The sequence below is a fragment of the Drosophila melanogaster genome, chromosome 3R (genome assembly GCF_000001215.4).
Source record: "Drosophila melanogaster chromosome 3R".
Taxonomy (NCBI): Eukaryota; Metazoa; Arthropoda; class Insecta; order Diptera; family Drosophilidae; genus Drosophila; species Drosophila melanogaster.
Window position 1 is genome coordinate 18,750,432 of NT_033777.3, and position 14,482 is coordinate 18,764,913.

At 47.1% G+C, this 14,482-nt stretch overlaps 2 protein-coding genes across 8 annotated transcripts in view; both read right to left on the reverse strand.

Moving 5' to 3' along the window:
- Positions 1 to 4: 4 nt before the first annotated feature.
- Positions 5 to 8,442, reverse strand: Epg5 (ectopic P-granules autophagy protein 5). Of its 2 annotated transcripts, none has more exons than NM_001260255.2 (15): positions 8,310 to 8,442; positions 7,537 to 8,258; positions 7,197 to 7,482; positions 6,674 to 7,134; positions 6,388 to 6,615; positions 5,111 to 6,325; positions 4,910 to 5,053; positions 4,668 to 4,845; positions 3,631 to 4,598; positions 3,112 to 3,568; positions 2,300 to 3,056; positions 1,531 to 2,239; positions 1,147 to 1,467; positions 513 to 1,088; positions 5 to 453 (listed from the first exon to the last, which is right to left on the reverse strand). In NM_001260255.2, the coding sequence occupies exons 1-15, from the start codon at positions 8,337 to 8,339 to the stop codon at positions 141 to 143; spliced, it is 7,365 nt and encodes a 2,454-aa protein (NP_001247184.1). In that variant the 5' UTR covers positions 8,340 to 8,442; the 3' UTR covers positions 5 to 140. The 2 variants fall into 2 exon arrangements, with proteins under 2 accessions (NP_001247184.1, NP_650752.2); NM_142495.4 differs by having other exon boundaries at positions 7,537 to 8,261.
- Positions 8,443 to 8,804: 362 nt separating this feature from the next.
- Positions 8,805 to 14,482, reverse strand: part of CG7720 (uncharacterized protein) — a 35,934-nt gene continuing 30,256 nt past the window's right edge. For all 6 annotated transcript variants that reach the window (NM_001300470.1, NM_142496.4, NM_001170178.2 and 3 more), the window contains 7 exons: positions 11,401 to 11,575; positions 11,171 to 11,306; positions 10,564 to 10,723; positions 10,268 to 10,486; positions 9,834 to 10,212; positions 9,625 to 9,767; positions 8,805 to 9,511 (listed from right to left, as the gene is read on the reverse strand). In NM_001300470.1, coding sequence (NP_001287399.1) covers positions 9,037 to 9,511; positions 9,625 to 9,767; positions 9,834 to 10,212; positions 10,268 to 10,486; positions 10,564 to 10,723; positions 11,171 to 11,306; positions 11,401 to 11,575 — 1,687 coding nt within the window. In that variant the 3' untranslated portion in view covers positions 8,805 to 9,036. The remainder of the gene's footprint in view (positions 9,512 to 9,624; positions 9,768 to 9,833; positions 10,213 to 10,267; positions 10,487 to 10,563; positions 10,724 to 11,170; positions 11,307 to 11,400; positions 11,576 to 14,482) is intronic.

The window sequence follows — 14,482 nt, forward strand, 5'->3', positions numbered from 1 at the left end:
TTATACATTTTATGCAATTTTGAAAATTGCTTAAAATTTATCACTTTATTTAACCTATACCTAGTTAGATGATATATAACACCTGGAAAATAACACAACTGGCTGTTAGGATGTTTAGAATATTTCACTTGGTCGGTAAGCTACGTGGCCATTAACTTGAATTCAAAGTCCCAGACCTCTGGAATGGTTGTCAGGTAGCTCTCCTCGTAGAAGATGCTGATGAGTCGGCAGACCATATGAGGTACGGCCCGGATATCGGGAAATGTGGATTCCTTGAGCAGGCTAACGGCCCGAACGATCAAGGGCTTGATGTCGGTGAACTTCTTGTTGGCCAGCAGCATAGACAGCTCCCGGAGCGCACTTTCGTACTCTTCTGACGGTATGCGAAGGTCCCGATTGGCCGGAAACAGCGAAAAGATCACACAAGCCAAGCAACGAGTTAACACCTTTCGTCTGAAATGTAAACCACGCGTATTTTCTTTGTTCAATCTTCATAAATCGGAAAAACGAACCTGTTGGTTATAACCTCCGATTTGAGACCAATCACTCCCAACAGACCATCGCCCCAGCCTTCTGCCTTAGTGGATGCAATCTGCAGGTGCCTCGCCAGCATGTGAAGTGGCTTTTTCACCTGCTGGTTGACTTGCGCAATTTGACAGCCCCGTGCGATGATCACGCCCCAAACTAGGGCCATTCGCGGTTCCGTCTGTGGGCTGGTTTTCAAATTCTCGAGTAACTGGGATAGGTCCTGCAAAAAGGTCACCTTATCCCCATCCGTCGCGATCTCCTCCATCTTGTAGAGCACGAAAACGTGCAGTGAGAAGAAGTAGCTACCCTGCATTATCGGCATAAGGTCCAGTTTCGGCAGCGACATACTCAGTGCCTCCATTAGACCTTGCCAGCTGGGCGCATGCCAGGATGCGATCTCTGGCGAGGTGCGAAAGTAGTTCTCTATGCTGGCCTCCAACAGCGAGTAAATGCTGGCGATGTATGTGTTGAGGTGACCGATGGCCGGCAGCGTGGAGCACATGACCAGGTTGCCGGGAGAACAACGCTGCTGCCACCAAACCAGAGCCTTAATGTGTATGCTGAAAACCATTAAGGGCCATTAGGCTTAAAATTTAATAGTTATCAAGGAAATTATACTTGGACACTTCCTGGCTCTGCGTCTGGGTGGGCGCAACCAGCTCCAGCATCAGATTGAGTGCTTCTCTACGCTGTTCCTCCATTGTACGATGCTCACTGCAGCTGCTGATGGCCCCATCGATGCTATCCAGCAGCTCTAGGAATGCGTTACTAAACGCACGCTCGCCCTCCTTGGTGGCCAACAACTTTTGGTGCTTGGCCCCGCATGCGCGCTGCATGCGGACCATGGAGCGGGTGTAGAGCATTCGCTTGGCGGTACCCAGAACTACAGCATCCTGTGCAGAGCGTTCCGGCAACATGGCACACGCCAGGCGAAGGAGTCTGCAAAAATGAACAGCTTAGATAAATTTAAGGCCACTTTACATTTACCCCTTTTTAACGTACTCCAAAACAGCGCGGTCCGCATAGTTACTCTCGGCTGGGATCTTTAGGGCAATGGCTGGCTCCACGCTGGCCACGAACCACTTGAGCAGCTGCTCCAGCTCACTGCATTCCACCAAATGCCATGGATAACGAATGGCATCCTCTAGTATCTTGCTCGTATTGGGATGAATGTGAATGTTGGGTTCGAAGGCGATCTTAACGAATATGGTGAAAAGTCGAGAGAGAATCGACACTGGCTGGGGCATCTGGGCAAACCAATTGTTCCATTCAATTCGAATGAATATGTGTCCCAGCATGGCGTGTGATTCTGGCAGAAATTTCTGCAGGCTATCATAAAGCAACTCTACGTGTTGTGCTGGTGGTAGGAAACGTTCCCAGGGCAACTGAGCCAATCCCTCGTGAATGGGCGCCAGCACGTGACCTGTTGTGCTGGATTGGGCAAAGTGATGCACGTACCAGGCGAATACGTGCTCCAGAATCTTGTTCGACGAAGGCAGATACTGCAGTACTTGTATTATGGTGGCAACGAAGGAACGGATCATCAGTTTGCAGCTGCTAACATGCTGCTCGCTCCACGGTAGAAGCACTTTGCTCTGTCCAGGAGTCAGCTGGCGGATCCAGTGGGCTACGCCACTAACCGTTTCTTCGGTATATGGGATTAGCCAGGGGCTATATGTCTCCACAATGGAACCAAAGACAATATCGCTGACTAAATATAAAGACGAAATAGTTAACAATAATGATATTGCGGAAATGGTGCTTAACTCACTTTGATCAGCCAATAGCTCCTGATAGCTGCAAATGGCGGAAGCGAGAAGCGTATGACCGAAAGAGGTAAACCAAAGGACCAACGCCTGGCAATAATCCTTGTGCTTGGGATACAGTCCATGGAGTCCGTGATGGAGACGCTCCTTTTGAAAGTGTCGGGACAAGAGCAGCAGGGTGTCCGTTGCCGCCTTCAGGGTGAATAGCTTCTGACGTCGGGCAAAGTCCAAGGCAAGTTCGTGGACCCGCACTTCGCTTTGCTGCAAAGACAACTCCGCACAGTTGGATCGGACAAACAATGCATTTAGAAGGTCCAAAAGAACAACTGGCATCAGTTTCTGATCCGACGTGCGATCCAGAACGAGCTGCATTACCTCGCCGTAGTGTTGTGGAAAATCATAACCGAAAATATGCACTAGATGCCTGCGGAACAGATCTTGTAAAAGACTGCTATCGGGCTGAGACCATGCCTCCAGTCCCTGCAGAACCAGTAACAGCAGACGGTTGATCTCGCTCAATTTCGGCTGATAGGCCTCCATCCATCCCAAAAGATCGAATTTTGAGAAAAGTACGAACAGAGTCTGTGTATCGCAGTGCTTGAGATGCGAGTCAATAAGAAATTCGTACATGGACAGAAAGTGATCCACGTCAGTGCGACTGGGCACAAAGACTCCGGCGAGCAGTTCTAAAAGATCGGGTCGTTTGAGCGCCAAACGAAGAATAGCCAATCCCTGGGCGGCCTGGTCTGCTTCTAGAAACACCTGAGCAATACCATGAATTAAATGAGATCTTAGCAGTCAGAAATTTGTTACTTACCCCAAGCTTTTCCAGCACCTGAAAATACAGGTCATGTGTTGGTTGGAATTTCATTGTCACCTCGTTTAGGTTATCCACTATATCGTAGAAGACTCGAACGCCAATTTGCGTGACGCTTGACTCCAACGGGGCAACCAGAAGGGCACCGATACAGACGCCCAACTCCTCAATGGCTTGAGCAAAACTCTCTACACTCATGGCCAACAAAATGTCCTCAATAATTTTATCATGCCTTTCCCGATTCTGCGCTTGTTTTCGGGATATAACGTCATTGATTCGTATATGCTCCGGCGTGAGTTTAATTTGGGCAGGAGCAGTACAATTTCGCTTGAATAGCAGGGATGTGCACTCTTTTCGCCTGGTTTCTTCATATGGAATCATTGAGTACAGTGTTGGCACTCTTTCCAAATAGTTGAGGTCCAGGGAATTTAACTCGGACGTCTTATAATGATAGTTGCTAAAATTAATATAATTAATCAGTAATGTTGAGTTGTAATACTATAAAAGTTAGCTTCTTACTTGGCCGTTGAGTTCAACGTGGTCATTTTTTTCTGAATCTGAGCAACAATAACTCCATCGATCGGCGGCGTCTTGATAGGTTCCACACGAATATGAAGCGGATTCTCAACAATCTTTTCGTAACTTTTTAGCAGGCTTTTAATGTGTTGAGCAGGCGGTTGTCGTTGCTTCGGTTGTACTGGTGTCCTCGGGGCCTTTTGGTTGGAAAGTCTCATCACTTTTCGGCCCCACTGATCAGCCTGATGGCGTTGCTCCTTGCGCAACGAAGCGAGGCATAGGAACTCCGTCCAGTGATTGACATGACCACTTAGTAGCTCGCGGAGCTTCTCAGAATTATACTGGGCAGGCAGGTGCTCTGCATCACTGGTAAAGCGATTTATTTGTGTATCCTCCAGCCAAAGCGCGCAGTTTTGCATAAGCTTACAACAATTTCGATAGAAGTGGGCCATGGCATCATCGTTAGCGTTTTTGGTTGCTAGCGCTGAATAGTACGACTCAGCAGACTTCAATTGGGACTTAATACTCTTCATCAAAGGCACATTGTATTCATAAAACTTGTCGGATACACCGAAATTGTGACTAAAGTTAAGCGATTCGTTCTCTGTCGGCACTCGCCACAGATAGAGTTCGAAAAATTTTTGGCAAACGATGGGAAATAAAGCGTGAGTGCTTTCCATGCTAGCAAGCAGTTGAGCGTATTTAAATATCACCAATTGGCTGGCGGGAAAGGCACTAGTTTTGCTTAATGAGATGGTTTTTTTGAGAGCCGCTTCCACAGGTTGAGCGGAAATCTGTCGCAAAAGCTCGGGAAAGATACGCGTGTCCACTAGACGGAACTCAATCTCGAGTATCACTAAATTCAACCAGCAGTTTTGGGGCGAGATTAGGGGAATGCGAGACACAGACTGTCCACCGAAGAAAGCTTTTAAGGCTGATCCCTTAGGTGCTGACTTCCATTCTGTGCAATCCTGTTGTGTAGACCAAATGAACATTAGTTAATCAGAATTTCCATATGTATCCTTGATTAGAACATTTACCTTGTAGTAATTGTAGAAAAATTCAACTGCCTGAGCACGGCAGTCGGGAAACTGGTACGAAATACGTAGCATTCTGTCAAGGAGATACAATAAATTGGAGTTCTGGGACCATCCTGGCAGTGTGGTAAAACAGTTGAGCCAGATGTTGAGAAGATTGAGCGGTGAACAAAGGCCATAGCTGCCGAAATATAATGATACAGCTATGTAATTAATAAAATATAGACGATAAAATATGTGTTTACCTTGTATATGAAATAATCTGATGGTGCAACATGTTGTCTAGCAATTCCAGAATGGGGCCAATTGAATTTGCATAGACCATGTCCTTAGCCAGCTTCAAATAGGTACGATCCGCGTTTAAGAGAGTGGTGATAAGTCTCTGAAAACTAGAATTCAAAATGTTTCTAAAATAAACAATACAAATACTCGATTCGACAACGAACCTTTCACAATTGGCCAGAGTTTCGGGCGTTTCCAAAAACAATGGTACTATTAACTCCAAGCAGCGAATTGTGGCCGCGTGACGATGATCCAACAGCAGTTGCTGAAGAAGGATAAATCCGTGCTGGCAGATCAGCGGAATCGAATGGCCATGGAGGCTGACCAACATGCCCACATACAAAGCGAGGGGTCTGTTCTCATTTACGCCCTGGAATATCATCTCCATTCGTTCTAGTTCGGGAATAAAAAGTAGTGGCTCCGTCGGATGTTGGAGAGTGCGCCTAACGGACTCCACACCCTGATCCATCAGATGAAGCCGCAAAACGGAGACCATGCGCCAGCACCAGTTCGTAAACTGCTCTCGGCTCGATTGCGTGGAATCAATGAGGGAAGACACTTGACGGACGCTCTCAGAAATGCCGGAGGCACCAATAACCTCCGGAGCATATTTATTCAGTGCTTCATTCACCAGGTGAGCCATTCTCACGTGTATGTTGTGCGGCAGAAAGAGCCGACCCTCGCAATCTAATCCCCAGTTTAAGTGGCTGATAATCAAGCGAGCTAATTGACTCTCCGACGATTGGTAGTCAAAATGAAGGAGCCAGTTAGAGAGCACCTCAAAGGTATCCATGCTGGGGTGCCAGTTTTCTAGAGGCAGAGCTTTGAAAAGATAAGCCGCTTGATCTACTTCTCCGTATCGCATCTTCAGCTGCACCAACACACAACCAAAGAGATCCTCATCCATTAAGTTGGCCAGCATATCACGCGCAGTTTTATAGCAAATTTCCCTCGTAGACTTATGTATATATCCAATGTGGAAGATGTGTAGGCAGATTGCCTTGACGAGACTTCCATCCTTAGATCGATTTCGTTCATTGGCCATCTCAAAGAATGTCTGCAGAAGGTAGTACATATCCTCGGGCGCCACATCGGCATTCGCTAGATCGAATTTCCGCCAGAAATCTTCCGCTTGAAAGGCTGCTTCCGCATTGCTCACTAAATCGTTGGCCAAATCCGTGGGGAAACCCACATTTAGATAGTAAAACAAGTGCCAGATAACCTCTGCATCCAAGGTGCCGAAGGGCAGCGTGGAAAAGTATTGCCATGTGCCCAGGTTTCGGGTGCGGTAGATGTAGCCACAAGCACGTACAAGTAGGGCTTGTAATTCCACTTGGATGCGCTCGTACATCTCGGAGGATTTATAAAGGTTGTTGTTACTGCGCGGTAATTAAGTAGATAAGAAATAATAAATTAACATTAGGTGATCTACTCTACTCACATGAACAGTTCGTTGTAATCAAACACGTATTGCAGAGTATGTCGGACCAGACGACCAAGTCGTTTGGCCAGCTGCTTATATCGCTCGTTATTGTAGGTCAGCAATCCTTCACCGATTGTCTTGACCAGTTGGGAAAAAAACACTACCACGGCGAGCATTTGCTGGGCCGTGATCATATCCGGTTCGATAATGTAGTCGTCTAGAAATTTTTCAATGCGCAGGGCCGAGCTAAGGATTAGATTTTTTAGAACCTAATCAAATTACACATGCAGACAATCGAACTCACGTAAAGATCTTCTCGAAAGGCATCTGGTTGAGCAGGGCGACCAGGTCACTTTCCTTCAGACCTACGCATTCGCCGGCGGGTGTGTGCGAGTCCTCGCCATCGGAATCCACCACTATCCAGCGATCAGTGGCTCCCGGCGTATCGGAAAGTTCGCGGTGAGCTTGAGCCTGACTCTTGAGATATTCGTTTCGTTTTTTCACGGGCATCAGCAAAATCTGCAGCACAGCCATGCAGTGGTTAAGTTCGGGCGAGTTTAGGTCAAGTGGCAGTTCGTTCTGTTGGGAACCACGGCGCACTGCTCGCGTTCCCGGCAGTTGCAGGAATTGGGCAGCCCAGGAGCCGACTCCATTGGGACAGCGCAGGATGTTAAATAGAAGGAACCAGTGATCCTCTCTCGTTGCCAGCAACAATTGCAGAGCAATCAGCTTGCGCAGCCATTCCTTGAGGTCTTTGTCGAAATTCTGAGAGGGTAAAAAGATATTAGATATGTTCTCTCACTCTTAACTTTAAAGTATTGATTTACTGCATTTGGACTGGGTCTGCGAACGAAGCTGAAAAGTATGGATATAGCTCGCCTTAGTTGGGAAACGCACTGCAGTGCCTCTCCAGATTGTGTGTGATGTAATGAAACCACCGAATGGCCATCCAAATTGGGATAGGTCAGCAGATCATTGATGATTTGGTCAACCTTTACTTTGGTTATCTTGGCTGTAATCGAGTTATTCGTATACGCGTGGCACACCAGGTCATATAGGCCAGTTAAAGACGTCTTGGCCACTTCTAGTTTAATGGGATCCACCTGTATCACACTGGAAAAGACATTTCGGTAAGCAATTCCATGATGGAGGTAAGACTTGACTCACTCGTAGGTGACGCATTCCTGGACCACATTGCCATCGCCGCAGGTTCCACTGAAAGTGCGTGTAACTGGCTGTCGGACCCAGATTTGTTTTTGGGACTCGGCGCAGCCCTTGCGCAGCTTCTCTACATCGTGCAGATTGGAGGTGATCTTTCCCTGCAGTTCATAGTATTCCATAACAGCCGCATACAGGGGATCCGCCTCGCTGGTCTCCAGCAATGAGTTCATTAGAAACTCCAACTCAAATTGCTTGGCCAGCTCCAGCTCGGGACAATCGTAAATTTGCCGCAGTTCCTCCGTGCTCAATAGCTTAATGTGACTCCTGGCTAGCGCGAAACCGGTGGGCGACTCCGCCTGTCGGTACACGATCTTAGCGGAATGCTCCTCCACTTGGGCGTTGGACAGCTGCATGGGCTGCAGGTTGGGATACTGAACGACGTGAACGGTCGTCGAGGGCGGGGCACTTGGAGCACTGGGTTGGGCCTCCGTTTCTGTGGGTTCCTGTGTTCCTTCTGGCTCTTGCGACGTTACTCCTACATCGCTGGAAATGCAGCACTCGTGGCTTATGATTGCCTCGCCACTGGAACTGCTGGCCAAGGTCGCAACGCGCTCGAATTCCTCCAACAGAGACACATTCTCCGCTGGTCTTTGTTCTTCACTTGTTGATAACTCAGCAGGTTCCTCTTCCTCTTTTTCGATCGGCACTCTGTTGCGAGACTTTTTGCTCTTCTGCAATTTCATTATTAGGTTCGTTACTTTTTACTGCCCACGACTCACCTCCTTTTTGGGCTTCTCCAACGTGGCCATGTTGTACGTTTGATTGCTTAGGGATCAGACTTTTTGCGTTTTATTTTCGCATTCTTTGGGGGGCCGCAAAAACGCCAAACAAAAAGACCCATAAATATAATAGTGATGGGAGAAACCGGAGAACAGCTGGGAGCAGTCACGATGGCTCACGAGTAAATAAAGCTGCTTTAAAATTCATGTTTATGTCAAATACAATGCTTGGTAAAATACCTAAACAGCTTATTTTATATTTTTATATTCATGCTTATACTTTGGATATCTAATTACAAATCCACTTCATTCCCCGCTTAACTTACGTCACGTAACAGTCGTGACTCACGCTGCACTCTCGTTGCCCTGGTCATCGCAGTTATCGATAGACCAATTTGATGGGCAGCACTGGCCAAGTTTAGAAAGTTTCAGCGCGCGAAAAGTAAAAATTGACGTTAGAAATGTAATTCTTTGTGTTTGTTTTTTATAAAAAATACGTTTATTTGTCTTTATTTATTGCATGCTGACACGCACACACATATGCGTTAAGTACATGCGAATGAAATGCGCGAGCAATTGCTCAACAACAGTCGCGCACAGAAAATCACAGCATCTTTATAGACATGAAACACTTGGCTAACTAACTTGCTCTATTCTACGGCTTAGCTTACGTACTACGGACTAAGTTTTAGGGTCAGACTATCTACGTATGCAACATAGTTAACCCTCAGAGCGCAGATCGCCCGGCCAGTTGGCGATACACTCCCGTTTCGCCCTCGCCCGGCACAATGTCCAATTGGATCCTACTGCTGTCGCATATCGACTGCTGATCCCCTGCTGATCCCGTTCCCTCGGAGGTGGTGAATACCACGGCGATGGGACTGCTCTTCTCCTTGTCCTCCGGCGAGGACTCGTAGCCGTGATTCACCTTCTCCGCCTTGCATGTGGTTGTCGTGGCCGAGGAGTCACTGCTGCTCCGCCCATTCAGTCCGGACTCCTCCTCGTGCTTCACGTAGTACGGCTTTCGGCCGGAGAAACGCTCGCACAGCCGAAAGATCAACGGATGCAGCAGCTTGCCGTCGTAGGCGTCATCCGGATGCTGAGTCAGCAAGCTGATCACTGTGCCAATGATCACGGTCAGTGCCGTGCCAATTAAACTGTAGTACATGAAGCTGATCGAGTAGAAGGTCTCCAGTCCGGATCTGCATTGGAATTAAGCGTACATTAATATCAGGATAACAAAGTTCTAGTGCACATTTTCACCAGGTGACGTACTATCTTACGCAATACTTTTAGAATAATTAAATTATCTCACCTTTCAGGTGCAATTGTGGGCTGTGTGGGCACAAAGCTCTGGTTGAAACCATCAATAGGCGTGTGCGACAACAGCCAGGGCATCTGTCCCTGTTCCACGATGGGCTTGCCAATGGACTGCGCGAAGGTATCGTTGGTGCAGCCCTACATTTTGTAAAGAAGCAAAGTATTAGGCATCAAGCTTAAAACGGAAATGCTTTAAAAACCCACATCTGTGGAGGTGGGCAGCAGGGGATTGTCCTTGGTAACGGTCATGCCACCGCCAATGATCCAAAGCACAAAGGCGCAGGCGGTGACCATGCCGGCGGAGGTGCCCTTCCAATTCGCAATCGGAACCATCATGGCCAGGATGAAGCAACCCAACAAAGGACCCGATGTGGCCGAGAACACCAGCAGCGAGGACTCAATAACGCCCGCCAGCAGACCAACTCCAAAGGCCACGCCCATAATAATCAGTCCACAGACGACAGTGATCGACTTCAGAATTCGTAGCTGCTGTTTGTCGGAGAGTCCCTTGAATTTCGGCAACTGTGAGATGAAGTCCTCCCAAATAACCGTTGCCAATGAATTCAGATTCGACACCATCATGCTGGAATGTTAGCTTGGATTAGTGAAAGAACTTTGTGAGAATGTGAGCTATTTACCAAAGGGCGCCATTGAACAGAGTGGCCATGAAAATGCCCACGAAACCGGGCAGAAAACCGAGCTGATCCTCCACAAAGAATGGCAGAATCTCATCGGGTTTCTTAATGTAGCCCTCGGCGTAGGGATCGCAGTTGATGTACGTGGAATAGATGACCATGCCAGAGATCCAGGAGATGGAAAAGAAGAAGAAGACCAAAGGCACATTGGTCAGCATAACTCTGCAAAATCAGATAAGATTTTTTAATTAATTAATAGATTTTCGTTAATAGGTGGTTCGCCGAAGATAGTCACTTACCGACGCACTTGCTTGAGCGACTTGAGGCTGACATAACGCTGCATAAAGTTCTGCTGACAGCCGATCTGGGAGAGGGACATGAACAGTTGGCCCAGCCAAGCCGATGTGGTATCCACTCTGACAGTCATATCGCCCGTGAAGTTCCAAAAGTTGAGACGTCCTGAAAATAGAAGGAACGAAGTCCTTAGTGCATGTTTATGGCGGGAAAAAGATTGAGCTGCCGTTAGAGGAGGAGCACGTGAAGGGATTCCCAGGAGCCCTACGATTGCCGCACAATGACAGCCAACAACTCAAACTCGAGTGACAAACGCTCCGCCGACACACATTTATTACTGTCGTCATGCGAGGCTGCCATTTCCTCCTTCCCACCTCGGATTCGGATGCCGCTGTTTTATGACACTTTTATCATCATCATTTATGTGCATAATGAGCCGACGCAGGAACAGAAGCAAAGCGAACGGCAATCCACAATGGATGCCATTTTAATAGTCATCATTCGTCAGCACTATACACACACACACACACACACACGCACACATCCTGGCAGCTGGCTAATAAGCTGCCATGATCAATCGAAACAAATCCCACACCCACTGCCACTGCTTACCATTGTCCCGATTTAGTTGGTAAACCTTCTTCACGCCGCCCGTAGAGATAGTTCCCTGGATACAAACCGCCACAGTGACAACCAGAATGGTCACTGTCTGGATGACGTCCGCGTTGATAGCCGCCTTCAGGCCGCCCTAATGAGTTGGAACAAGGGTGAAGAGGAATTTAAATATTTTCATCATTAAATCGCTGGCATTCCCGTGGCACAGCGATGAGCACAGTACGTACCATAATGGTGAAGAATATGCAAATGACGGCCATGCCCGTAATGGAGGCCCAGTAGGGTATGCCAATCACCGTCGAGAGGGCCACGCTGGGAGTGTACACGGTGATGCCAAGGTTGCAGATCTGCCGCACGATATATGTCGCCGATGCCAGGCATCTCACCGTGCGGCTCTTGAACCTAGAAAACGAAAGGAAAAGCAATGGATAAGGATAAGAATGAAGAATAAGAATATGGACGAAAACAGGAGCAGGTGAGTGCATCGTACTACTAAATTTAAGCAGCTCCATCCGTTTTTTTTTTTTGCTTGTTCTATATATATATATATTTTTTTTTTTAACTTTTAATGTGTGTCCCCTGCTCGGGTGGCATTTCTTGTTTTTCATTATTGCTCTAGCCCCCTTTTTTTTATGATTTACTACCGCTGTAAAGAAGCTATGTGGAATCGGGAGCAACGGGCGGGTCGAGTTTACGACATGGACGAGAAAAACCTAAGAAAATTGGCGGCTCTGTAACTCGTTTTGATTGTTTTTATAGTTCAGACCAGCGCTTTTATGGACTAGGTTGTAAAAATTTGTGTGTTAATTTGATGCGAAATGTGCGACAAGATGGGTGAGGAGGTGGGGGGGGGGTCACTGCTTTGGGGGTCCACCTAATGATCGTTTAGTGTGCGTTATGTGGCCATGGTCGAATGTCTGAAGTGCCTGCGCACACGCATCCAGCGGGCACGGCATGGCTCTTAATAAATAAATGGCTTTGCGTCCGTAATCCTTTGATTGGCATCCTGAGCTTTAAGCCACTAGTTGGCGCATAAAGTTAACAGTCCGTTCCGAAGCTATTAAATTGTTATAAAAGGCGGTTAGACGCTGGGAATTTTAAAGCATGAAGTGGTTGTATTTTGCCAGGAATATTCAGCTTTATAGCTTGTGTTGGCTTTTATGATTTCGTTTTTTTTTTGTTTTTAACAATAATTGCATTCTCTTTAAGAGATTAATGAAATAATCGTTAATCACATTCGCTCGGCAAATGCGATTTTGTTTTTATTAATATCAATATTTAATCTGCATAATTGTCATATAATATGACTGTAAATCATTAAACAAATCTATTGGGGTTGGGTTTTCCAACATGATTTATAATGCAGGACTATGGACAATCTCTATTGATAGTTGCTATATCCTTGCACCGAACTGTGCATTGTAATCACAAGTAATTTCTTGTTGAACATCTGGGCTGACTGTATAATCCACTTTTGTCCTGTGCCCAACTCCGCTCCATTTGCCCAGTCTCCTGCTCTGCTCCTCTCTGTTTGTCATTCGGTGTCTCTGCATTGGGCGACGTGTGTGAGATGGCCCACTAAATGATTAATTGCCCTTGGCCAATATTGATCTGAGACGAGTTGGGCTGTCAACGGGCCGTGTCTTGGCTGAGGTCCTGGACTTGAAGGTGCTGGTGGCGGGGGGAAGGTTTATGAGCGATTGGTGACCCAGGTGTTCGGCAGGGGGGATTAAGTGCACACTTAGATGTGGGACGAGTTGCACTGGATTTCATCTTTAATCGCCTTAATGTTCTGGTTATTATAAAACGTGGCCGCAGGCTGCAAACCATCGTACTGTGCATTAATTAATGATGTTGCACTTTTCCCTCTCTCAATTGGCATATGCGGGATGTTGGGGCCACGCCCCCGAAACGCCCTCAGGCTAGGTTTGCATTAAGCGGGCTTAACATATTTACCCGATCGACTTTACATTGCTTGTCCGTGGTGGAAGGGGGGATGAGCAGCTTAAGCGTTTTACATGACAACGCGTCGTATGCTTGATACACATTTTAATTGCGACACAGCTGTGTCTGTGGGCCGGAGGAAAACAATCGGAAAATTCCGCAGAGGAAACTTCAGGGCCATCGTAAAAGCCTGGCCAATTTGGCCAAGGACATGGACATGGACAGGGACAGGGACTGTATGACACACGCCTCATATATGTGTTGATTGAGTGGGCGTGGCATTGGGCGGGAATTTCGGTGCGATATGGAGTGGTATGATATGATTCGGCTTGCTTTGTTGGTCAAACATTTATTTAGGCATTCGCCGCCCTCTTTGCTGCGTCTCATCTAATTCGTGTTCTTTGGTTTTTTCTAGATTTTCTTGCTCTTCTTGCTTTTCCCAGGACTAAGCTCTGAGCTTGAGCTTGTTGTGGAAATTGATAAAGAAATATTATTGTAGGATAAAATATCCCACAAGCAGAGACAAACACACACACACACACACATCCACACTGCTTGCGGTCAATTTTAGCCTGATATGTCAATTTAATATGATTTATGCGATTTATTGTTTTCGGTTGCCTTTCATTTCGTCTTCTGCTCCTTGTTTTTCCAACGTTGTCTGATTGTGGCATTTGTTTCTCATTTAGCCTGTTAACATTGTGTTCATCACAATAAGTGCTCGGCCAGTTGTCCTGGCCCAGGATTTGCCCTGCTCTACTCACCTCTCCTCTTCTGTCCAATCCGTCTGTCTGTCATTTCATCTCCATCTCACTCCGACTGTGTGTGTGTGTGTGTGTGTTTGAGTAATGACCTGGGGCTGTCACCGCCGTCCAGTTGATTGAACGTTGGCCTGCTCCTGGCTTTTGTTTTAGTTTAATTGATTTAACCAGTCAGCGGATCGCTTGGCCGGCATAATTTACTTGGCTGAGTTGATTAAAGACGTACTGCGATGCGATTGTCGCTTAATAACTTTAAATGAAATGTAAGTGCCGCAAAGTATGCAATAATTGCTGCAGCCATGCCAGCGGGCAAGCAATTACCAGCAAGGACACTCGCAGCTGGCGGCTGCGCTCCCATTTACACCGCCATCCCACACTCACTTAACCATCAGGATGGCAGGATACCAGGCAGGCTGGCTGGCAAGCTGGCAGGACAACGTCAATGACCACCATCACTGGAGGGTGTGAAAATAGGTTGCCAGCGAATGAGCAGGTCAGCACCACCACCACCCCCTTCCATTAATTGAACCCTGGCCGTACTGGGGGATTAAGTATCCCCCACTTTTCGTGCTCCTCGAATCCAACGCCCCTGCGAATTGAGTTT

Excerpts from the sequence above, each read along its gene's own strand:
- Epg5 (NM_142495.4), bottom strand. The coding sequence starts at position 8,339 with ATGGCCACGTTGGAGAAGCCCAAAAAGGAG. Across the intron at positions 5,054-5,110 it reads ACTCTGGCCAATTGTGAAAG|TTTTCAGAGACTTATCACCA; the intron begins GTTCGTTGTCGA and ends TTTGAATTCTAG. Across the intron at positions 4,599-4,667 it reads TTTTCTACAATTACTACAAG|GATTGCACAGAATGGAAGTC; the intron begins GTAAATGTTCTA and ends TCTACACAACAG.